The sequence below is a fragment of the Bremia lactucae genome, linkage group LG19 (assembly GCF_004359215.1).
Source record: "Bremia lactucae strain SF5 linkage group LG19, whole genome shotgun sequence".
Classification (NCBI taxonomy): Eukaryota; Oomycota; class Peronosporomycetes; order Peronosporales; family Peronosporaceae; genus Bremia; species Bremia lactucae.
Genome location: NC_090628.1, coordinates 989,737 through 1,015,245, shown reverse-complemented (window position 1 = coordinate 1,015,245; position 25,509 = coordinate 989,737). Strand labels below are relative to the sequence as shown.

The 25,509-nt window shown below is 45.7% G+C and overlaps 3 protein-coding genes across 3 annotated transcripts; 1 reads left to right on the top strand and 2 right to left on the bottom strand.

The window, feature by feature from the left end:
- Positions 1-9,588: 9,588 nt before the first annotated feature.
- CCR75_006233 (uncharacterized protein) lies at positions 9,589-10,004 on the top strand (the record flags this gene model as incomplete). Its single annotated transcript, XM_067964303.1, has 2 exons — positions 9,589-9,802; positions 9,824-10,004. Exons 1-2 carry the CDS (start codon positions 9,681-9,683, stop codon positions 10,002-10,004), a joined length of 303 nt encoding a protein of 100 aa, XP_067823676.1. The 5' UTR covers positions 9,589-9,680.
- Positions 10,005-10,435: 431 nt separating this feature from the next.
- On the bottom strand, positions 10,436-12,884 carry CCR75_006234 (uncharacterized protein; the record flags this gene model as incomplete). Its single annotated transcript, XM_067964304.1, has 3 exons — positions 10,436-11,365; positions 11,437-12,709; positions 12,775-12,884. 3 exons carry the CDS (start codon positions 12,882-12,884, stop codon positions 10,436-10,438), a joined length of 2,313 nt encoding a protein of 770 aa, XP_067823673.1.
- Positions 12,885-15,152: 2,268 nt separating this feature from the next.
- Positions 15,153-15,551, bottom strand: CCR75_006235 (uncharacterized protein; the record flags this gene model as incomplete). The annotated part of the gene is made up of 1 exon (XM_067964305.1): positions 15,153-15,551. Exon 1 carries the CDS (start codon positions 15,351-15,353, stop codon positions 15,153-15,155), a length of 201 nt encoding a protein of 66 aa, XP_067823674.1. The 5' UTR covers positions 15,354-15,551.
- Between the last annotated feature and the right edge of the window lie 9,958 nt (positions 15,552-25,509).

Here is a 25,509-nt window from a genome sequence, read left to right as displayed (position 1 = left end):
CCTTAAATTCGCCAGACTTAACGAGCGCGCTGTTCGCTAAACAAACGGTCACCTCTTCTCGCTTGCCATCCTGGCAAAGCGACTCAAATATCCCCCTCTTTTTCTTAGAGCCGCGAATTTCACAAAATTTTGTGATGCACCCGACTCCACTAGGAGGGTCATCACCTGGTCATAAATTTTTCTTAAGCGCTATAGACCAGCTGTGTTTAAGTGCGAAATTTCGAGACCTCAGGGACTATGCTATCCTTTTGTTCCACAGCTCTGAACTTAGCAGTAGCTTTAGAGTCCACGTCAGTAGGGCTTCCCGCCCCTACTGCGCTCCTGCATTTCCTGGCCCGTCGGTGGTCGATGCCGAGCTCATGCGTCTCGCACGCTGGTTCTTGCCATCGCCCGTTGGGTAGGGAGTCCTCTTGCTGGGCATCTTTGCCCTAGCAGGGACCCTGGCACAACAGCGAGCCACCATATGGCCACGCTCGCCGCATTTAAAACAGATCACGTCTGCATTGCCCAACTCCATGGGAGTGGCATCTGTCCTCTCGGCCGACGGCTTATACCAAGTTGTCGCCGAGGCGCTGTTGTAGAATTGCTCCTCAACGAAGGCAATTGGGATTGCCTCTTCCATCGTCGACGGCACTTTCTGAAAAGGACCTGTCGCGATGGGCCATGCCGTAGTCCGTTCATAAACGGGGGCACCTTAATGTGCTCCGGAATCGGACCTACGGTCATGGACGCCGACACGTACTCTTGCAGAGATCGCTTCGCCTGTCGCGCTTCAAAGAAGCGCGCCTGAAGCAACACTTCGTTGTTCGGCGGCTGGTACATGGCGCGAATCTTTTTCTTTAAGATCGCCCATCTAGGGAACGCCTTTCTGTCCGCCATAAGCGCCGACTAAGCCCACTCTGAGGCCTTACCGCGCAGATGCGACATAGCGTACGACACCATCCGGCTGTCGTCCTCGATGAGCTGGGCGACACCACATTGCTCCACGGCTAAAAGCCAGTGGACAATCGTGTGCGCCGCAGTTCCATCAAACTTGGGCGGGTTCATCTGAATGGGCCTCGGCTGATGCGGCCGGGCAGAGAGCATCTAAATAGTCCTGTTGAGAGCCTCGCCTCCGAGCCTGCTCGTGCCTCAGCTCATCTTGAGTCTGAATGACGGACTCCGCCGCAGCATGGCCCTGTGCCTCGGACGCGGCCCTCCGCTGTCCGAGCACAAATGCCTCAAACTGCTCCAACTGAGCAACATGTTGCTCAGGAGGACTAACCAGGAGCCTGACCAGGGCTTGTTCACCAAGTCCCTGCGCCATAAGCCCTGCCACCTCCTGATGATGTTTGGAGAGGTTAGGAAAATGAGCCCAATCAAATTTGAGGTTCATCCTAACGTACGCACGCAGAGATGCGGGTTGTGGGAAGGATGGCAAGTGCTACCAAGTGTAAGCGGGCACGTCGTAATGCGACCACGCTCTACTTAGACACACACACACTAGCACAGCGAGGAAGCGGTTTAGCCTGCTTCTTTGCGTGCAATTAGGTAGTTGTGGTGGGCGCGTTAGCGACCTCACCCAACACACTAAGTACTCTGGTTAAGTGTCGTCATGGGAGCGGTAATCCGGCTCCTCGTGCGCACTTACCAAGTAGGAAGTAGTTTTCAGACTGATTTATAATTAATCGTATTAAATATAAATACCTATTCTTACCAATTAAAATGTCATCTCTATAGATAACACTTAATATGTATTGCGAGCGTATCTTTCTAGATACCTTGCGGAACGGATGACGCTAGCCGTCATCACGGATGACGCTGGGCATCATCCTTCCTAATGTGAATGCACCCATGTGCATCACATACACAATTGTTGGTCACAAATGTGCACCACACCCGAGTGCTGGGTCTGATTACTATTATTTAATAATTGACCATCCCCTTAAGTACACCAAGTGTACTTAACGGGGACTGTGTAACATTAGGGCAACTTTACAGGAACCCATGTATTTGATTGTTCTGCGGGTTGAATAGATATAATGGTTTATACCTATTCATGGATAAGATTTCTGAACATTATTATTTAAAGTAATATCCTCCAAATATTATCTACCTTTTGATAATACTTAATATAAACTTTTAAGTGTTAATTTCATGTAACGATACACCCCGTTACATCACCCCTCCCTTAAACGTCAATCACTCTGACTGTCATTAGATGGAGTGGTCACTATGTGACCACTTAATTAAAAAACGATGTTTATTGGTCATGACCATCTTTTGAATTTCATCGCATGAAGAACAAATTCATGCGGGGTGTTGATAGTGCCGCGCCTTCGGCTGCCGTTCGTGCAGCCGCGGGTGATGCAATGTTATCTCTTGCGGCAGACGTTCCGTCTGCCGCCGTATCTTCTACTCGCGCAACACTCGATGCCGCGGGTGCACGTGGTGATTCACCACGTGAATGCGACCCCTCTTTGGAGGTCGACTACGAATGCGAGCCGGACGAAATGGCTGACTCGGGGAGAATAGAACAGTCGCCTGATAGACGTCAGGCGGTTGACTATGAGCCTTCGAATGAGAGGGCTCATTCTGATAGACGAGTAAAAGTCTATTTGGATCCGACGATGAGGATGATCCCTCATCGCCCGTACGATCTCCCATACGGTCACCTGCACGTGTCTCTGTGCAAGGTGACGACGACGGCGTAAGCAATCGTAAGAGAAGTTCTTGTGGTACCCCTGCATCAGTGGGTACCACTCAGGGGAGTGAAGACAAAAAAATGTCTAATCTCGCCCCTGAAAAGAAGCCGTGGCTTTTGCCAGAACGGCTACTCCTCACAATAAATATCCCTTTTTTATTGCAACAAAGCTACATGGCCTTGATCCCAGCGCGAAGAACTTTCGCGCTGAGAAAGATTTGTATCTCGACGCTTTTCTTAAGCATCGATGGTTTAGTGGCAGCAATAAGCGAGAAAAAGTCTCGGTTATGCAAGCCTGGAGCGCGTTCATTCGCAATGTCAAAGACATTGGACGCGAAGCCTGGCTTCAAAAACTTAACGCAAATCGCGTAAAGTTTAAGAAACAAACTCCAACCGGTGCAATGTATAAATTGCATCGGTTGTCACGTGAGGCTGGGCTTCCATGCCTCACGTGGGGTGATTCCTGTCCGTGCTGGTGACAACTCGAAGAGGGTAAAAGGGGATGTCGATTCCCTTTCTTCGCCCTGGGGAAGGGCTCGCATCTCTTTTGAGATGCGGGATGCGAATGACGTTTTGCAATCGAATTACAAGCGCCAGGGGCGCGTATTTTTCCGATGGGCCTTCTGAACTATCGGATGGGTCTCGTCATACTGACGGACGAGGCCCTCAACGTCAGCAACCAGCTGGGAACGAGGCTCTTAGCTGTCATGTGTAGGTGGATAACCGCACCAGCGAACAAGATAACCCGTTTCGCTGCCCCTTCACATCACGGCAGTTAGCGATACGTTCCACAAGGAAACGTTGACCACCGTGGGAATGATCTAATAGTTGTGGTTGAGGAGGAAAAATTAGATCCGACCACTGTGTCGGATCCGGAATCGACGACCGACAAACGTGACCGCTACCTTCATGTATTAGAGAAAGTGCTTGATCACGAGCACGGTAAGCGTCACTCGTTGGAACAAGGAACAGACGGTGTAGGCTCATCATATCGAGCGGTTGAAAGACCGTTCGAAGAGTGCGTACTCCATGTTGGAGTACGAACGGTAATATCACGCTGTTCGTGATGAGCTGTCGTCAGCTCATCGCAGTTTCGAGGATCTTCGAAACCTGCACGAGAAATTCCAGATTCAACATGAAAATCTGGTTCGCGATCACAAGAATCTTGTAGGAATTCTTGAAAAGGTGGTCAGATCCGTCCTCGGAACAAGCCGCGTACTGATGGTACGGGCGCAGCCGACCAACGTAAAACGCACGATGCGTTCGCATCCTACGTGGCAATTCTATTGTGTACGCATTGCCTGTGCGATGCAGTACACGGAAAGGCCCAATGAACTTGGGTAGTAGTTTACGCTACCCACATTAGTGACTAAACGCTTAGGTAGGTTTACCGTAGAGATGGCGTAAGCCATTCACGAATAACAGTGTATGCGTTGTAGACGCATGCACTGAACACTTGATGGCGAATTCGACGTTCGGTAAATTCCGCTCCAATTCGGATACGATTGAGCGCAACTTCGAAGTATCTCTTCGATGACGCGATTTACGCGTTCCGTCTGACCATCTGTCTCTGGATGATCAGAAGTTGACATAGTCAGCCGTCAGCCGAGAGATCTAACACGGATTGCCAAAACTCCGCCGTAAACTGTGGATCTCTATCCGAGACTAGTTCTCGGGGTAAACCGTGGAGTTTAAATACCGTGTCGATAAAGACACGGGCACAACACGGAGCCGTAATCGACTCGAGTACTACAGCAAGATGTACCATCTTGCTGAATCTGTCTACAAAAACAAAGATTCCATTGCTTTTGTGATCATCTTTGGAAATCCGATGACGAAGTCCATCGATACGGACTGCCAACACTCTGCCGAAAGTGGTAGGGGTTGGAGAGGCGCACTGGATGAAGGGCTAGGCTTCACCCGTTGACATACCTTGCAGGCACGAATGCACTTGCGCACGAACTGGTACTGGCGGGGCTAGTAAAAGTCGAGACTTACTGTGAGATAATTTTCTCACGTCCACGGTGCCCACTTGTTGGTGCATCGTGACACTCAAGAACAAATTATTGTGAGTTGGGACGACGACACGTGGAGTGTCGCCGGCAACGGTTGTGTAATCAATAAGCCGTTGTGTGTTGTGTATCTATCGGATGACGGTTGACAAATAGCCGGTAAATTTAAAAATATTTATTGGATGGATTGATCAGATGATCCATTAAACGCAGAAGGTATATATCTTCTGTGTATGCTTTCTTTTATTCACCAAACAAAGTTGATGGTTGTTCTGAGTGCCGCAATAGTAAGAATATTTTTTCTGTTGAAGTGCGCAGCCGGATTTAAATTGAGTTGGCGTGACAACGCATCACCGACGACATTTAGTATAATCCACGGAGAAATTTATACGATGCGAAGAAGGATAGCCACCTCGCTATCTTTGCGAGATGTGTCGGCTATTTATGGTCGTGCGGAATAACGCATGGTCCGAATATACGATAAAAGGTCTATCTTCTCGGAGATAGACCCTAAATTTAGCCAGTGCATATTTCATGGCAAGGATTTTCATGTCATGCGCTAGGTAATTGCGTTCAGCTGGTTGCAGCTGACGTGATTGGTAACAGACGATGCGCCCCACGCCGTCTGTACCATATAGAATTAATGCACAGCCGATTGCGAAATCGCTGGCGACACAAACCGCATGGATTGGTCTGTCTTGACCTGCAATCGCCAAGGTGGGTGATTGCATCAGGCTTTGCTTGGACCTCAAGAACGCTGACAAAAATCAGCGTTCCATAACCATTTCTCGTCTTTTCCAAGAGACGAGAGAGATGAAGTGTCATCTCGGCATAATTGCGTGAGTACTTGTGCAAGTACACCGCTAATCCACGGAACTTTGTAAGTTTTTTGACATCGACTGAAACTGGCCAGTCAGTTATTGCCTATATTTTTTCGGGATCGGGGCGAACGCCGTGTTTACTGACGACGAACCCAAGAAGCGGTATTTCGCTTGCAGCGAATATACACTTCTTGATACAGGAAATTTCGATCGTTCTGTTTCCAAACGAGTCAAGAAGCGAAACGAAGCTTCATTTGAGAACTGGGTCCATCGGGCCCGCCTCCTCCAAAAGATCTGGTCGATAAGAGAGTCTGCGGGTGTTGATTTCGCTTGCAGCGAATATACACTTCTTGGAAGAACCTGACGAAGGTGAGTTTCATGAACTTCCACGTCCGTCTTACCGTTCATAACTCGGCTATGACGAATACATCGTCGAAATAACTCGGTGCGAATTCCCGCACCGATCTCAACAGATTTGTTACACATCTGTTGAATGTTGCAGGGGCGTTACTAAGCTTCTGTGGCATTACTAGCCATTCTCAGGACATCCTGCTATGAGTGCTCACTGCTGCGTACGGGATACCTATTCATGCGTAAGGATCTGATAAAATCCATCCATCAGATTCATTAACGAAAAAATGGTACTCTTAGTCATACCATCTATGCTTACGTCTTTTCTAGGTATCGGCGTTTGAGCCGGTACCGTTGCAGCATTCAGTTTGTTGAATGCGTGCACTACCCGCCACCCTCCGGTAGCCTTTCGCACACAGAAGGTCGGACAGCTATCGGGGGGGGATCCCCTTACATCGCCCGTTTTAATCGATCGATAAAGAATTTATCGATCGCAAGTACATGTATATGAGGCAGTGGCCACACAGTACTTCGAGCCCGGTTTGAACTCGATCTCATGTCGAGTGTCATTATCCTTAGTTATCTCGCATGGAACTGTTTCAGGGAATACATCCCTAAATTCAACCGATCCCTTGTACAAAGGATTTGTCTTAAGTGACTCCCAGTATTGAGTAGTATATATCTCAATCCGAGTCTTCAAATCGAGGACACTGTCGTCCATCGATGAGCTACTGAGAACCCGTTTGTTCTCTGCAGAAATTACCGTTGACCGAATTTCAATGACGTATTTGTCCTGTGTGAATAGTACGCAGATCTGCTTGATTCTGTCACTATGCAGATCTCTCAATAACCATTTAGGTCTACGATTGGTAATTGGGTTATCTCCGAAGTTAACTTCGGAGGCGCATACAGATCAAGAGTAGAGGCGCCTACTCTCGAACCGTTATTAAACAAGACATTTAATGTCTCGGTTTCTTCCTGGGAATTATCCACAGACTGCCAAGGGATTCATCCCTCGGGATCTTGAAGTCTCGTAACTTCAACTATTTAAGGAGATTTCTCCTCAAGTACGTGGGACTTATTCCCTCAACGTCTTCCGACTGTGATTGCACCATCACAGTCGGGTCCTCTATCTACGGTCGACTCTCCACTCGACCTAGGATCATCGTGTTGTCCCTTTTAAGCAACCGATATCTTCGTTGAATGTCGCCCACTAGGCGTACATTTATGTCTCAATCCACTCGAGTTATTCGAGTGGTGGACCTTCGGCGCTGCCTGTGCATTCGCACACCCGCCGGCAGCTGACTTCACAGGGTGATTAGTAATCACATTGTGATCTTGTGCAGTCGTACTAACGACCGTACCACAATCGAGGCCATCGCACTCACTCGAATTACATCCACGCGCTTGTGGACGTTCATCAGATGGCCATCTGATGAACAAGTGGCAGGCATCTTTACGGATCGATGCTGCCAGCTGATTTTTGGCTCGTATTTTCTGAGCTCAGGTAAACCTAGGATGACATCAAATTTGTCATCCGAATCCAGTACGATGAAATCATCATCATACTGTAAATCTCTTAACGTGTAGTGAAATTTCACTACGCGTTTCATCACTGTTATCGATGCGCCTGTCGCTAGACGCACCGTCATCCTCGTTGGAGGGATGTCGCGCTCAATATATTTGAGCCTACTACCCTCTAGTGACTGGCGACGAATAAAGTTATTCGACGCTCCGCAGTCCACTAGGGCTTTAAGTGACAAATCATTTGTCACTTTCAATTTCAAGGTGATGAGTGATACCTCATCACCAGGTGCAGAGACACATAATGATTGTGTGTCTGGAGCAACTTTTGTCAAGAGATTTGCAAATTCTCTTGAGGTTGCTGGATCAGTAGGGCGTTGCGCCCCTACTGACCCCGTCCATTTTTTGGCGGTCCGCCTCGCTGTTGCGATTTCGCAACAACGTCGGATCCGCGACCGTTGCCCTTTTTGGCATACGATCCAAAATTACGTTCAGTACCTTTTGGTGCTGGACGTGGGGCACTACACTCATGAGCGTAATGTCCCAATTTTTGGCAGCGATGGCATTTCTGCGATCGCTTATTATTCGAAAAGCGAGGTTTCTCGCTTTCGACATAGGAAAGGTCCATGGGTTCTGGACCTCCTAGTTCGTGTCGTCTAGGTGGACGATATGATGACGAACTTGCTTGAGCCTGTCTCAAGCTAAAGTCCTCCTGTTCCGCTACGGATATTGCTTCTTCAAGCGTATCCAGTTCCAAGCGGAACAGGTGGGTCTTTACGGGACCATCCGTAAGACCTTGCATGAACACCGTAATCAACGTGTGTTCATGGACTGGGTTATTGGTAATACAACTCGCTAAGAGTCGTATGTGCTGGGCATATGCGTGAACATCACGCTTGCCTTGCTTGAGTTTCAGAAGCTCTGAACGAGCTCTGAACTCAGCTCTTGGCAGTTCAAACATCTGTTTGAGCCGGGCTTTAAAAGCCTCTAGCGACCCAAAGACGTATGGGTCGCGCAACTTAAGGCCCAATGCCCAAGTTTTGGCACGACTTGCTAAATTTGATTGAGCGAATGCGACTTGCATTTGCTCGTCGACGATGTGACCTGCCGTTATGGCATCGTCCAACTCGACAAACCATCTCAAGAGGGAGTCTTCTTCGACTCCCCTATACTTAGAGATGTCAATCTTTAAAGTTTCGAGACGACGCGTTTGCGTCATCCCAGTTACAGGGGTCTGTACCTGTTGTAATCTCAACAGTTCTGCCTGTTGAGAGCTTTGCTGATTCAGCAAAGCTACTTTTTCCTTCATCTCGTCAAGTTCATGTTGTATGAACTTGGCGATGGTTGAATGGAGGGCATCTCTGTCCAAATTGGACAGCATTGCCAAGATTGCATTGTTTCCTACGGTCGAACTCATTTGTTCGACCGCACTCCTTTCTATGTTACCTAGAAAGGAGTAGCTTTCACGGTAAACGTGATGCGTATTCCCACTATCATCTAATATGTCCATGTTAGGTGTGGGAAATGTGGTCCTTGGACGGACCACATTTCCCAAACCTAACATGTTCATAGTTCAACCTGGTGTAAAGGGACACGACGACTTGTACTGCTTCAGTTGCGAGTGGTGCCTTACGTTATTTCACGTACACTAGTACGTGCAGAGGAAGACTTCTCTTAAGACAACTAGACTTAAGAGGGTAAAATGAAAACTGTATTAAATATAATTAAGTGTCTCTTGTTCTATCTTTGTAAATGCTAACTTAATTATAATCTAATACTAAACATGTAATGAATTCTTATCTCTATCTTATCTGTAACTCTCTCTGATTACTCCTGCAGCTGATTAGTCTGCGGAATAAATATATATAATGGCCTATACCTATTTATGGATAAGAATTCTGAATATTACAATATAAAGTAATATCCTCCAAATATTATCTACCTTTTAGATAATATATTAATTAACAACCCTTAAGTGTTAATTTCATGTCACGATACACCCCGTTAGATAAATAGAGCGTGGCCTCATTACGACGTGCCCCGCTTACCGAGATCGACACTCTTCAGACACCAATTACGACGTTTACAGAGCTCCTGAATGCAGCGCAGACTGTCGAGACCAGTCCCACAAAAAAAACGCCAATGCACTCCTTGACAACGCCGTAATTTGACGTCGTCTTCGAAATCGCGTCTTGAGCCGAGTCTCGGCTCAAGCTTCAGCAGTATGCACACGAGGTTGTAGCTAATGAACGTCAGGAACGCCACGAGTATCTGACGCACATTGCGCAGATGCTAGGAGTTAATGGCAGTACACAAGGTACGCATAAGTGCAACAGCAAATTTCAAGACCAACTTTATCGTGAGCTTGCTGCTAAGAGCCTGCACCCGTTAGTGGATCGAAACTACCTTGGGTAATACGGACATGAAGAAAGATTTAAATGCTGCTGCTTCTCATTCAACGAGGCGACTGAAACGACCACGTCAGACTCGAAAGAGGAACTGCTCTACTGCATTATAAAGCAGCGTTGCTCCTCAGATGTCGTTAGTCGAACAATAGCGATCGGTTGTCGATGGAACATCTTTAGTCGAGCAATGGCGATCGATTGTGGATGAGTTACAATATGTGGTCTTTACGCTCGATCGACAACAAGGGCATGAGGTTGGAGCTAATGTCTTTCAGCGTCACTGCTACTGGCATTTTGTACTCTAAACTCGGCAAAGTTGCAGCAAGATGGTATGATCGCTGCTTTTGCAGTCTCTGGAGTCACTCGCCTCCAATTTTACGGACATCGCGTTAAATAAGTCAAAGTTAGCACGGTTGAACGTGTATACAGGGAAACCAACACCAAGAAGCGCTCGAACAAGCGATACCGTATCTATCGAACATTATCCGTGACCAATCAGGAACCTTGACAATACACGTTCCCATACTTTGAATTCTAAGATGCTGAAATATTTGTAATGTCAAAAAGAAGAGCGCCCGAGACAGCGCGTACTGGATGTGATTTTTTCTTCGTTTTGTTCTTATAAAATTTCCTGGCAATCTAGCTTCGTGGGTTTTGTGGACATCCTTCTTCTAGCAAGTGACGTTGCCAACCTGCTGTCCCGATCGCGATGTCATTGTGGCAAAGAGGACAACGGCTAGCGCAATTTAAAGGAACGCGAGGCTGGCAATCATTTAAAGAAACGTGGCGCTCGAAAAACTTTACAGTGATGGCTTCTCCGCATCGTGGACACTCGCAGTGATTTTGCAACTCGCACCTTTTTAATAAATGTTCGTTTAACGTTGAAATCTCAACAATTTGACCACATGTCTTACATGGCGTTAGCATTTGGCAGGATGACCAGAAGTGCTGGTCAAGATTCTCAGCATCAAACTTATCGTCCATGACGCCACAGAATGGGCACGTAAATTCATCCATAGAGACCTCATCTTCACTACAGGCGACTTGGTCTTCAAGGTGGGCTTGACTTTTCTCGTCTTTTGTATCGTTTCTATGAGCTCCTCGAGCAGCATCACGTAGCTTTGAAGCCTGTGCTGTTTTAGCTAAATCAAAAGCCACTTGGTACTCTTCAAGCTGCTTTGGTCGAAGTGATTTTAAAAAAACTTCTATTTCAGTGCCCACGACGAGATACAAAGATGCTGTGATCTCCTTTCCTGCGTCACGAATTTCGCGACTCTGGTGTGCCAGGCAATTGCAGTCTTTAAGAAATCCCATTATGCCAGAAACCGAAAACTCGGAATCAGGAAGTAGCTCAAAATCACAAAGAAGGTTTTTGAGCACACAAAGCCGGCCAATTAGAAGCTTTAGCCCAAGCGGCTTCTTAGATCGTTTTGTGAGATGGAACGCGACGAAAGCCGCGCCAATATTGTTTGCTGCCGCAATTCGCTTTAATAAAGCTGCAGCTTCGTCGCGAACCTTCGCATTAGATTCACCAAGCTTAATTACCAACTGACTCATGCTATTGCCGAGCTACGCATTAAGGAGGAACATACATTTAAGTTTCAATATAGTACAAACAGCGACGAAGAGAAGGAGCTTACGATTCGGCACATGTCGTCGGGATGAACTCGCGCGCTAAATGAAAGCATGCGATCTAGCAGCTCAAAAGCTGACAACGTGACTTGTGCAATACAGTCTTGGACACCAATTTGTGCAAGACGAGAACACACGTCCAGCAATCGCGTCGAATCGACATCGTAAAGCTTCATATCCATGGTAACCTTTCGAATTGCAGCAACACGGTGTTTCCATAAATTACTAAAGACACAACGGGTGAAGAAAGGGCCAATCACAGCGACCAGTTCTTCGCTGTCTTTAGCAAATGCCGGTGAAATTTCCTCCGGAGCAGGCAAGTCCTCAGCGTCAGGAATGCCCCGAAAGTAAGAATTTAATTCACTATGCTTGCCGTGATATGGACCAGTATGGTAAGCTCCACTTGTTTCATCGTGCTCTTCGCCAATAGATTGATGCAATAAATCTTTCCTTCCTCCATCATCCCCGCCATTATCGGCAACTGGTGCCAAATTATCCGGATGCATACCGCAAGGAAAAAAAGTCGATGACAAGCGGTGACTTTGAATCCTTGATGGCGCAACTGCAGTCCCTGAATTTGGCACGATCGGCTGGGTCTCGTTACTACTCAACGAACCTTCAAGCATACTAATTTCGTGCTTAATCTTCTTGGCCAGGTCGTAGTTTTCACTGACCACAGCTTCTTTTTTTTGTGCATCGAGCCTAGTTAATTCTAGTCCAATGCTCTGTACGTGTTCTTCCACCTGTTTGAGCCGCTTGGCTTGATCATAGTCTTCGTTGGCCACTGCCTCATCTTTGGCCACTTGGATATCGCGTAATTTAGCTGCCGTCTTAAGGTCAAATCGCACATCCAAGCTAAAGTGCTCCGGCTCTTCAATTTTGCGCCTTGGCATGTTACTCACCGACTTACTTCTTGAGTGGCACGGTAGGAGGCCCAGAGGCTGTCCATACAAATTAATGGTTATAAAACCCACCTGGTTATAAAGGTTGCGCTCATTAATGTGACATGTATGAATACGCAGCTTCAGCAGTATTGCTTCTTGTTCAATGAGGACAGTCTTCAGCTCTCTAGCCTTATACTTGTTTTCAATATTCGTCTTGAGCGTAAGGAACCCGAGACGAGTGAATCTAGTGGTATCTCTCTCATACGATTGTTCCTTTGAGACAAAAAGCTCGATTTTCGTGGCGATGTGACTTTGGTGAGAGAGAAGTTGCATTTGAGAGACTCGACATAGGCCGTCTTGAAGCTGCAGTACTAAGTCTTGAGGATACGGACAATTTCTGGTGGTAAGATTGCATTAAGATTTCAGGTGTGCTTGAAAGTTTCCAACACAGGTACATCGTACTTATCCGTCATGTAGCCCTTCGTAATTTCCGCTTGCTTGTTTAATTCACAAGCGCGAAACACTGCGTCCTCACTTGAATATGCCGCAACAGAGAAGCGTAGCTTGCTCATGGCGGGTTAATTGTCGAATGCTGAAAACTTACCCGTTAGAGTAGCCTGTCACTGTTTCGTAACTACTTTCGCATTTGTGATGGGTCCTTCTTTGATGTAGAGTTTCACTAAAAGCAAACGCCGCGTTCGCGCATTGGTGCAGCGCATCGACGCTGTCTCGGGATAGTAGCTGGACTTGCAATTTTTGGCTGGACGCATTGCGAATGCGGACATTTATTGACCTTATGCGTGAAGATAGCGTCCATTTGGCGAGAATTTTGGCCTCCGGTTTGGTGGCCGGTCCCCTAATTTGCGCTACTATTTTCTTAGATCTGCCAAGATTAAGATATTATTAAGCCAAGACCGCAGGCTCTGCTGGCAGGTAGCGGTAAATAAGAGACCGTGCACAAATTCAGGCATCATTGTCAATGATTAGCTTTCGATCCAAAATATTATTTTATTAGCAATGAAGATGACTACAGCTGTCTATGGCTTGCCAAAAGCGCTTCAGGCTTCGCTCTAGCAGTCCCAATCCAACTCTTTCGGCGTCGCGACATATCACCACTTCGTTGCTGGATATTGCTTTTTACCAACCGCATTAGGAGCTGACTTTGCTAAGTCTTGCCAAAGCTTTCTCGCTCCGAAGATGAAGAATGCGGTCGTTGAATTTCCGCCAAAGGCTTCGAATCAATCTTCTGGATACTGGTTCAGCTTTTTTGTTGAGTGCGACAGCGGTGGTCCTTCGCAGCCTCGTAATGACTTGAGTGTCAGTGTCAGAATCTAAAGGGCTTTCGATAATAGCTTTAGGCATCCCGACAGACGACCCCAGAGCGACGCACGCCAAATGGATAGCCGCAGCCACGACGCAGTAAAAACGCATGCTAGAGCTGATCTGCGTGAAGCGTAAGAGATTGAAGAATGAATACTAATGCAGAATTCGAAGCTGCATTATACACTTTTTGCCTCGCGGCAAGTGCGGATGCATTGTTTTCCACGAAATCTCATTGGCCGGTTTTTTAGTAAAACATTTTTAGGTTTCAATCAAAGAGTAAGAACACCATTACGATTAACAATATTTATTTCAAACACAGATTACGTCAATAAATGGCCCTCTTCTACCATTTGTGCTTCTAAGGAGTCCGAGCTCTTTTTTACTAGAGTGCATAAATGTGTTTCATCTCCGCCGTCGATTGGAATTATAATAAAGCCGCTAACCAAATAAGATTCTCGGGAACACGAGCGACTTCATATCATGTGAAACACGTCCTATTTTACATTGGAAAAACATAAAAAGGAGGACGTGTGTTCTATGAATCATTGCTATGAAAAATCCGCCCGAAGTTACGATCTACAATTAACAATACCCAGCATACGTAGGTGACAAGACGACAAAAGAGCAAGAGGATTGAAAAGCATTGTGAATTACTTAACGAACGGAATACATTTGCGCACCTGCTCTGCATCGCAAAGCTATTATCTACGTAAAGAATACCAATAAAATTACGTACATTGGGTTACAAATTCGTTAATTTTATTCAAAAGCGTGGCTAGGACTCATTTTACTCGTAGCCACGCTTTTGACCAGAACTAACGAATCTTTAATAGTTCTGCTTCAAAGAATATTTATTGTGCTAAGATAGTAGACGATATGATAGCACAGGAGCTGGTCCGTTACATCAGTATTATTTCCTAAGATCGTAATAATTAATATTATGCTATATGATAGGAAATATGCAAAGAAGTCCAAATAATCATCTTTATTAATTATTGGGAGCGAATAATGAGTCTACAGTTTCCGCTTAGGGTTTGTAAGGTTATACTTCTTAGAACTAACTTCCATCCATCGCAAAATATGGTGCTGACCACAACGCACATCCACCTTAACGTGGTTTTACCTTTATTAAAGGTTGTCATAATCCCAGAATAACCAATAATATAGATAAGCTGATTACCACCGTGGTGTTGAATGGTTCCTAGACCATAAAAATGCAACCTCCCTGTCCATCGTTCTATTGCCAGCTACATTTGACTTTTACGAGGTCAAGTAACCCCTTCTTTAAAAGAAAACATGGGAGGCTTCGACTTTAAGGACAGCTGTTTGACCCTGTAGACGACGCCCGTGACGCGCTAGATGAATTCACACTACCGAAAGGCTATGTCACAACCATCAAACGGCAACAAAGGGTGGGTAACCGCAAGGAACGTGAGGTTAGTGCAGTGAACTTACAGTGCTCATGTAACGGCCGCCAAAAACGTTTCAGCAGCGGATGCAGGTCCAGCGCTTCTTCGTCAGCGCATGGGCTCCAGCCCCGCCACTGACTGATCATTCTCGGCCACAATCCTGTTGTCAAGCAGCGCAAGCGCAAATCCAAGCAGCGCCACAGATCGAAGATATCGAGTCGTTCGGTCCTGTACTTGATTCTGAGCATGCTGCTCTTGACATTCAATTGTTGATGTAGAAGAAGATGATCGTTGGAAAGGATAATACATACAGGTTACTTTTATTTGAATGTCATCACCACTTAATTAAACTCCCATAAATGACATATTAAGCCTTCTTCAAATGCCTGAACCTCCTGAAGCTGTCTTCGACACGCTGCAGCAGCTGAGGGCTATGTTACAACAATTAAGGGCACCAAGAGAGTTAGTTATAAAAAGTATAACCTTACAATCCATAACCAATCAGAGGTTTCCAAATGCAATCACTATTTTAATACATGAGAGGTGAGGCCCATTAGCGGACTGAAGGCTCATTATCAGCTAATTTGACTTAATAGGTTCAATATTACAAATTTTGTTAATATTGATGCAATAAGACGTTAGTGCTATTGATTGGTTGATTTAAGTCAAAATCAACCCCGCCAATCGTTACAAGACACGATTGTGCGGTGCACAAGAAGGCGCCACACATAGTTAGTTATTAACATAATAAGCTCAGTAGTAGATAGAAGATCGTTTCGTCGGAAACTAAATATATTAATACAGTTTTACTTTTTTGCTATTCTAAAGCGTTAGCCTAGACTTTTCAGCTAAAGATTCTTAGCTTCAAAGAAACCTTCCTCTGTAACTTTGTGTACGTGAACTTTCGACGCAGGGAAAGGTGCCCCGTTACACCTGATAGAACTTCGTAGTTCGTGCAACGACCAACACACGTTCTTTACAACCTGGACATGTTAATTGAAGAAGGAGACTGCTTTCAAGCCCCGCGAGAAGGCTATCACGCAACGCGTGAAAGGGTTATTCTTACTAATTTGATTGACCTTGAATGGGGGGTGATCGAACGAATGATTTCAGACGTAGGCTGCCAGCCGCTGGCGCCATGCTGTTCACTCGGAACACAAATATACAGCATGCGGCCATGGCCGAGTTCATGCAACACGAACTCGAAGGGGCCACAGAGAAAGTAGCCTTGCTTCACCAGCAAGGCTCTCTTGACGCGGATGTGTTAAGAGAATAGGGTGCTTAGCAATTAGAATTCTTGAGACAGCAGCATTTACATACTGCTAATAGGCCGACGCTTCCGCGTCAAGCCGAAAGTTAAAGATCGAAAACTTTAAGTATAAGGCATCCGAAGGCGACTCCCTTTTGAGATGGTTAGTCTAATTAGACGACGCCAAAGAAGCTTAGGAAGCTCAACGTATCAGTGATTATGCAACGAAAGGGAAATTTGGCATGTCCAACTTGCTGGACGTGCCAAATCTTGGGACTTGTGGCTCAAGCTTCATGATTCATTAGTCTTTGAGTCGTATAAGGTCTTAAATACCCCGGCTCAGACAAACATTTCAGCCGCCACGAGCCAGACTCAGAGCTCAAGCCGAGCTCCTGAATTTGAAGCAGGGCAAGCGTGATCTACACACTTCTGCCCAACATACACGATACTTGGTCAGTTGTATTGTTAGTCATCCAATTGATGAATAAACACAGGTAGCTGTTCTTACTGTCAAGACCCACCAGTTCCGACTAGAATTTGAATCGCTCGGCCAAGCGATCTCTATAGCGGAATATGAGAACTTCAGGCTTAAACAGGCTTTTGTCCACTCTGGAGCGATTTTTATTTAAATTTTGAACTTTCTTAGCGTCCTCCGAGACGACAAGAAACTGGAGTTTCAGAACCTATTGACCTCTCATATGTTGACAGCGAGAAAGCTCGCTTTTCAACTTACAAACAATTACAAAAATGTAATTGTTGTCTAAAGATTGGCCGCTACGCCTTTGAGTGTAGTGCCCCACGGCCAGTGTCTAAAAAAATTGATCGAAAAATGACCTCCCGCTAGGAACAGTAGAAGAAGTGGATCCGACGCTGTTGTGAAATCACAATGGCGAGGCAGATCGTCAAAAAAAAGTCAGGGTCAGGTGGCGCGGAGCGCCCTACTGATCAAATAACGTCGAAGGAATTTTCAGGCCTTCTGACGGAAGATGCTCCTTACACACAATATTGTGTGTAAGTGTCCCAAGAGGTGGGGTCAACCTAATCACCCTGAAAATAAAAGTGTCAAATAAATTGCCACTTAACTCCCTAGTCGATTGTTGGTCGTCGAACAACTTTATTCGACGCCAATCGCTTGAAGATCGCAGGCTCAAGTTCGTTGAACGTGATATTTCTTTAACGAAGATGACAGTGCGCCTAGCAGCAAGCGCATCTGTTACAGTAAAGAAACGAGTCGTTGGTATGCAATACACGTTAAACGGTAAACAGTACGATTATGATACCATCGTACTTGATTTAAAAATAAATTGATGTCATCCTTGGATTACCATGGCTCAGAAAGTACGAGCCATGTAAAAATTGGCAGCATCAACCTGTGACGGTGCCTGTCTCTTGTTCATCAGAGCCAATTGATGAACGTCTTGGAGCGGTTCCAAACGTGTGGATGTGATACGAGTGAGTGCGATGGCCTCACTTGTGGTTCGGTCGTTCGCATGACTGCACAATATCTCAGTGTGATTACCCAACACACTGTGGAGTTAGAACTTGACGGCTGTGCACAAGCACAGGCAGCGTCGAAGTTCTACCACACGTATAAGTCAAGTAGTATGAAACAAGGATGCCATCTGGATAAGCAACATCCAGGAAAGTGTCCGTCGCCTATCTGTAGGAGACAGTGCGAAAATCCTAGATTGACTAGAGAGTGGATCGTAGAGGACCGCGCTGTGGAAGCGCAACCACAGCTAGAAGCAGTTGGGGAGGATTCACCACAAATAAAACTTTAGGAAATAATAATCATTCTGATAAATTTTGTTCACAGCAGAGACTTATATAGGTACAGCGTAGGTTAAACACGGTGAACGCCAGGATCAAGATAAGATTAAAGCGGTCACCAATTGGTCAGTGCCAGTCGATGTAATGAGACTACGAAAGTTTCTCGGTTTAGCGGCGTACCTACACAAGAACTCCCGCAATTATGCCGAAAGTACAGTATACATTTCTTCTTTGTTGAAGAAAAATGTAAAGTGGTCATGGCACGCTGATCATCTTGCTAACTATCAACAAAATATGCAACTATTGCGAAGTCTTTTTGCATCTATTGATTGATTGATATAAGTTCTTAATGAACCCCATTAATCGTTTCAAGACACTATTGTGCGGTGCGCACGAAGGCGCCATACATAATTAGTTATGGAGAAAATAAATTCAGTAGTAAAAGAAGATCGTTACGTAGGAAGCTATATTTATCAAAATAGGTTCACCTTTTCTCTATCTTCGAAAATAAGTTCCCAAGATAAAGTTGATACATTGAATGTCTTGGAAAACAATGGATCAAGTGTAGGCGCTTATACACGTGATCTTATAGCGCTTTCAAAATTAACTGCGGAGTTAACCCAATTGCCAAAAAACGAATCAAAAGGTTTTTGTGTGATCTGCGTAATGCCAATGTCAATCAGATCTGCTCGCCTTTCACAGATAATATGTACGTGGACAATGTTTGGTCGGCAGTAGTATTTCCTGAGAACGAGCGAATTATCAGCACCCCATCGATTGACGAAATTGTTCACATTAAGAAGACTCGGATTGAACGTTCAACGTCTCAATAATCGGAAGTCTTTGAATTTAATATGTTTTTTTCTGAAAGACATTGATCGAAAATGAAATATTTTTTAACTCGGCACCGAGTTGCCCTTAAGATAAAGGCACTCGACACGAAAGCGAGCTGATTCCAGAATCGAAAACTGTTTCATATAGCAGTGGTCATTGCCTCGTGAACATGTATTATAAATTGAAAATTCTTTGCGGATCGCTTGGCAGCTGGCTACGTGAGGAAGTCAACCTTCTCACATAGCTCTTCGACCTTTTATGTTTAGCAGAAGGAGGGTGGCGAAATGTGAACACATTCAATATATTGAATGCTGCAATAGTTCCGGCTGAAACGCCGATACCTAGAAAAGACGTATTCGTTGACGGTATGCCAAATAGTATCATCTTTTCAATCCTCATGTATGAGCATGACATTTCGTTCACAGCCGTTTGTTTTCCAAGCGGAAGGCTATGGGTGGTATTTATTTCACGGGGACTCAGTGATGCCCTGCATCATACAACATATGTGTGCTTCATCTGTTGAGATCAGTGCAAGATTTTGCACCGAGTAATTACGATGTTGTCTTCGTTACAATCGAGCCATGAATGAAAGTCCGACATTGAAGAAGTACAACGTAACCGCATCCGAAAAATTCGTAAGCCTATGCGTGAGCCCAAGCTGCTCGTCAATCTCAAGAAGTGTATATTTGCTGCAAGCGAAATAGCGCTTCTTTAGTGCATCATTAGTGAACACAGCCTACGCTGTGATCCTGAAAAGATCAAGGCGGCCTCCGAATGGTCTGTATCAGTCGAAGCTAAGGGATTTCGAAAGTCTCTCGACCTAGCAGCGTTCATTACACTAGTCATGCCGAAATGACAAAAAAACTTACTAGTTTGTTAAAACAAATATAGAATGTTCATGGAAACCGGATTGTTAGCATGCCTTGAAGAGTTTAGTAAAGTTTGATAAAATCGCTTATTTTGGGGATCAGGAGAGATCATGATATGGAGTCTGTGACGCCAGCGATTTCACATTTGGCAGCGCGTTAGTGCAATACGATTTGACGGCGCAGAGTGCGTCGTCTGGTATCCGTCGCGCCAGCTTCAAATAGCGGGTCCTATACCCAGTGCGTAATAATCGTGCCATGATATGTGCGATGGCTCAGTTTTAAGTCTATCGCTTGGAAGATGGACCACTTATTGTTTATACGAACCACGCGTCTTTTGGACGGTGTTAAACAGTCCATACCTCTCGCTACGAATCGCGAGATGGTCGGCTTTCTTTGGGGAGTATAACTTCTACTTGGCGTAGAAACCAGGACGACTCAAATTCGTCGCTGATTTCCTTTTGCGCCAGCCTGTTTTAAGCCGGCTGCGCAAATTTACAGTGAGAATAAGCCTATTTTTGCAACTACAAATACAAGTTTTCAGTCGTCAACATTACTTGCAGATGTTAGAAAAGCCTATTAAAACATAAGGATTTTAATTGTTTGATAGATCACCTTAGATCTCCAGCACATCACATCTTAAATGATTTGTCGTATTTGTATTGATCTGCATCAGATCGGTACACAGCACGCAATAGTCGAGTGTAATATATAGCCATTGCTTGCGACACACCTCGTGTCGTTTTTTCTACTCATAGTAGTTTGTGTTTACACATGATAAATGAGTGTTACAATACATCTATAAGTGGGCAACGCGGACGAGAAAGGACTTATCTCATAGTACGTCGCGAAATCTACTAGTCTCGCAGTATTTATTCTTGCGCAAGTAAATTTGTGCTTGCGAGGTTTGTCAACTCGTTTGTCTAGTCCTTATTCCGACAGAGAATTGGCAATCCGTCTCTATGGACTTCGTCTTGTGTATTCCCGCAGCCCCTCACAAGAAAAATGGTACTTTTCTGATTGCAGATCGTCTCAGCAATATATTTACTATTGTTGCAGCCTCGGAGTCGATTAAAGCCAACGATTGTCCTCGTGTTTTGTGACACGACATTTCGACTTCATTTGACTCCTCGTGAACTGATTTGGATCGAGATCTCCGATTCACGGTGGAGTCGTAATCATCTCACTATAACATAACGCGCAAATCGTGTCAACGAAGAGATGGTTCTAGAATATGTCCATCCCTTTTCCGGCTGGAATAAGTTCCTATCGATGACAGAATTTGCCATCAACAATTCGGTGCATAGATCATAAATCTTACACCGTTCTTCGATTATAGGTTGCGCCGTCCATGCATAGCCAACTTATGTAAGAGTGACACGAACTCAATGGGCGGAGGGACTCGCTCCCGCAAAAATGAAATAACTCTTGCTGATCACGCATTGATTCAACAGTCAGTACGAAAGATATCAAAGTTGATTTATTCAACATTAATAAAAGCCAAAATTAGTAATAGCAAAAAATTCCGGACTTTAAGGCTAACGATGCTAATATTCTCAGCATCGACAATAACAAGAACACTGATACCTCCGCGGTACGCACTGGGTGCCTTGATGTCTAAAATAAAACTGAGTCAGCAGGACAACTTCTGTTGGCCTGAAAAGCGGTGGTTCGCCAAGTGCCGGATTTTGTCGCTGATGTGGTGAACCGATAGGAACGGAGCACTGATTTAAATGGAAGAGCAAAACGTTCCCAAATTTTAAGCTTACAATCTAGTCCTACGGCCTCCGGTAAATCTTCCTAAACTGGTAGTGACTCATGTGGGAGTTATAAATTACTGTCCAAGTATATCGGCCCAAACCGTGTACTGCACCATCAAGGCAATGCATAAAGGATCGAGCTAATTAAACTTTTCTGTCGGACGTCTTCGCCCGTACTACCAGCAAGAGGCGTCTTCCAGGTTCGAAGCACACCGGTGCAGTCTAAGGCAACCGCCGAAGATGATCGTCCCGGGTAAAATACTTAACGGCTCGAGTCAACAATTTCAACTCATCTTTTAAAGCATGGATTTCTTCGACGATCAAGAGCCAGTTCGTCGCAATGAGCTTGGTGCACCAGTTTGTTCGTCAATTAGTGAACAGCAATATTTGCTTGCTCTTCCGACCGATCTATACAGAGACCGTTTACCGTCGTCATTATCGTTTATGTGACAAGTCCCTTTATAATCGGCAAAAGTTGCGACAGTGGTCATGTCTAGCCCGACTCAATTGGACTCGGTTTATCTTTCTCCTCATGGTAAAAAATGGATTTTAATGCTTATAGGCATTTTCTTGTCGAGCGCTTCTCAAACTACCGCAAGGAGAAGAAGTTCGAGCGAATTATCTCGTTCATGGCGAGGGTATCCGCCCTCCCATTATATATAAAATCGTGTCCCAACCAATGACGGACGTTCCGGTTCTCATCCGATAGAATAATAAGACCCATCCTTGCATCGACAAGGGCAATCGAAAATAGATCGTTTTGTGTTGTCAAAGAAAACTGTAAATTACCAATCCCTTCGCGCATATCAGAAAATGTGTACATCTTCAATGAGGATCCACAGGAGAACGCCTCTCTAAGGGCATTTGGCGGCGCTCTTCACACAACAAGGACATGGGTCCTGACACAAGAAGTAAAATAAAACTGCCTATTTAGCAAACGCTTCGGCTTATACAGTCAACCAACTATGGACCTCTTTTTAAACCAGTCACGCATCGTTACCAGCTTGTCGAACCAGGACTATAGGCGGGCACGTCTTATAGCCGCCACGCTTTACTTAAGCACACACCTTAGCACAGCGAGGAAGCGATTTGACCGTCTTCTCCCACTTGTAGTGAGGATGTTGCTGCGCACCTAAGCAACCTCACCGAACGCACTAAGGGCCTTAGTTTAGGTGACGTCACGGGAGCGATAATCCGGCTCGACATGCGCACTTGTGAACTATGAACTAGTTTTCAGGCTGATTTATATTTAATCATATTAGCTATAAATATATTTTACCAATCACAAATGCCATCTCTATCAATAGATACTGATATTTATTGCGAGTGTAGTATTCTAAATACCTCGTATCTTGAATGACGCTAGCCGTCATCACGGATGACGATAGGCGTCGTCCCTAATGTGAATGCACCCATGAGCATCGCAAACAGAAAGGTGGGTCACAATGAGAACCACACCCGAGTGGTGCGTCTAATTACTTCACTTAAGTAATTGACCATCCCCTTAAGTTTACAAAGCGTACTTAAGAAGGATTGGGTAACATAGCGTAAATTTAGCCTGTTACACCATACCCACCTATGAGAAACAACTTTACATTTTGCATGGAGAAACAGCGAGCTGCTTTACGCGCTTCTAAATTCTATTATTCTCTGTGGGTACCAGTGTCTTACACGGTGCAAACACATGCCACCAAAAAGAGGCAAAGGAGGTGGGTCGTCTCCAAAGACGCCCAACTAACCACGCGCGAAGTGCACGCGCCGCGTTAACACGCCGCTGGTGCCCAGTGCCGCATTGAATGGGCTTGAGGATCCATCTCACTTACACAGTGCGGATGTAGATCCGCCGCTCTATGTCGATTACAAAAGGTCGACTCATTCTCCACGTAGTAATGATGAGGAGCGTGGTGGAACTTTAACGCCCATCCAGTGGTCTCCCATCTCAACCAGTATAGAGGCAGCAATAATACTAATGCTATCTCTTCAGCTAGCGCAGCGACCATAAATGAAGCACTTCTTATAGAAGGGCAAATACTTTTCCGTTGGGTGAAACTTCAACGTCTTATACTTAGACCATTATCCATAATGTTTCTGACATAGAGGAACCTGAGCCTAAACCTCCGTCGACGACACCTGAGCGTGATCAGCCGGTGTCACAAGCCAGTCGTATCAAACGTGGCTATGGGACGGGTGGCATATCACTTTCGCCCCTCTATCTCATGGGCCTCGTACCAGCGGGCGGAGAGCGTCGCTCCAAGACCCGCGCTATTCTTGACGCTCATAATTATTATGGTGTATTGTATTCATGGAAAATTCAGATCGATCGGACGTATTTCTCTGATCCCGGTCGTGTTGCGTTTAAATGAAGTGCTTGACCAATACGAGGCGGGATTCACGTGCTGCTTTCCACCGCCTTACGATGCGATGAAACAGCGGTCTCAGCGAATAAATTGCCTGCTTGCTTGGGAAAGAAATCATGGGCGGTACTGTACCCCGTGTTTCTTCTCACAACGCTACTTCTGCTAGTCCATTTGAGACTAGCGAGGCCTGAGCTGGTGCTCCTTTTCATAGGCAGCCACCAAGCCGAGCACATCAATACGTAGGGTATCGATCGGTTACCAAGAGTCGAAACGCTTCCGGTAAGTTTTCATTGGATGAGGATCTGATACTATGCCCCATGGAGCGGTGGGCAAGCAACCTTCCAACAAGGAAGCGTTGATTCCCAGCCGCTCCATCAGTGCGAGCGGAGCCCGATAGAAGTGGCGATCTCGCCTACCTACTCGCGGCTGCCTTACCTTCGTCCGTTCAGTCACAGGCGTTAGCGCTGCTGAACGACGTATTGCGGATCTCGATGATCAAGTCTCACGACTGACCTTGGATCTCGTTGATGTCCGACCGAAGGCTCGTCAGGGTTATGAACGCCTGAAGACTCGCTTGAACCTCTTTCAGACAAATATGCTGAGGGATTCACGTTAGTCGCGTGATGTCCCTCGCTCTCCAAGTCCTGTTCGTGGTGGGAGGGGTCGGTCCGATAGCTTTTCGCCTTCACCGTCCCCCTCACCCGAACGACGCTCGACTAACAGTCGGCGTCACCATCGGTCTCCTTAGCCAGATGGGGATATGTGATCTCATTTGGGTCTACATACCGTTTCAGTCGACCGACATAAAATACGGGGTTCGTCTTCATATACGGGGGAAGAGTGAGCCTATAATTTAGGTCTCCAACCTCTTCTACCACCGTAAAGAGGCCAATGAAACGCGGCAACAACTTCGTAGTACCTCCAGGTAGTACAGAAATTGCATTTTTAGGTAGGGTAGCAGTACTTAATAGTACTTTTTCTCCCACTCTAAAGCGTTCATTATTTTTGCGACCATTTCGGTCCGCATATTCTTTTTGCTTGTCCTGTGCGCTTGCCATTGCGTCACGGACTTTTTGTGTGATGGCTAATAGCTCATCTCGCTCACGCTTTTAGCATCAAAATCGCCTATGATACTGCCAAAAGGTCGGTCATAAGGCGTAGTTTTATTGACCACTGCTAAACTGGAAGAGTCACTAGGGCAAGTTTCAGTCTTCGAGATGACCGTCATGGTTCATCGTCATATTGACGAAACTATGTCCCTCTTTCGCACCGAGCATAGTGAGAGGCCTCCCCCACTAAGACTCGTGCTGCGCACAAACGAGACTAGGGTACGAGGATGGCGCATTTCGTTAATATAAAACGGAGGCTCAACCCTACTGGCGTGGAAACAGTTATTTATAGCGAGCTCTACATAGGGCAATTGCTTGCTCCACTCTTTAGGAGTTGCTATAGTGCGTAAGCAATCCGCCACGACCCGATTGGCACGTTCTGTTTGGCCATCGGTCTGGAAAATGAACTTCGATCGAAATGTGGAGCTTGCTACCTAGCAGCTCGAACACATGTCGCCAAAAACCAGACGTAAAACGTGGATCCCCGTCCGATACTATGGACTCGGGCATCCCGTGTAGT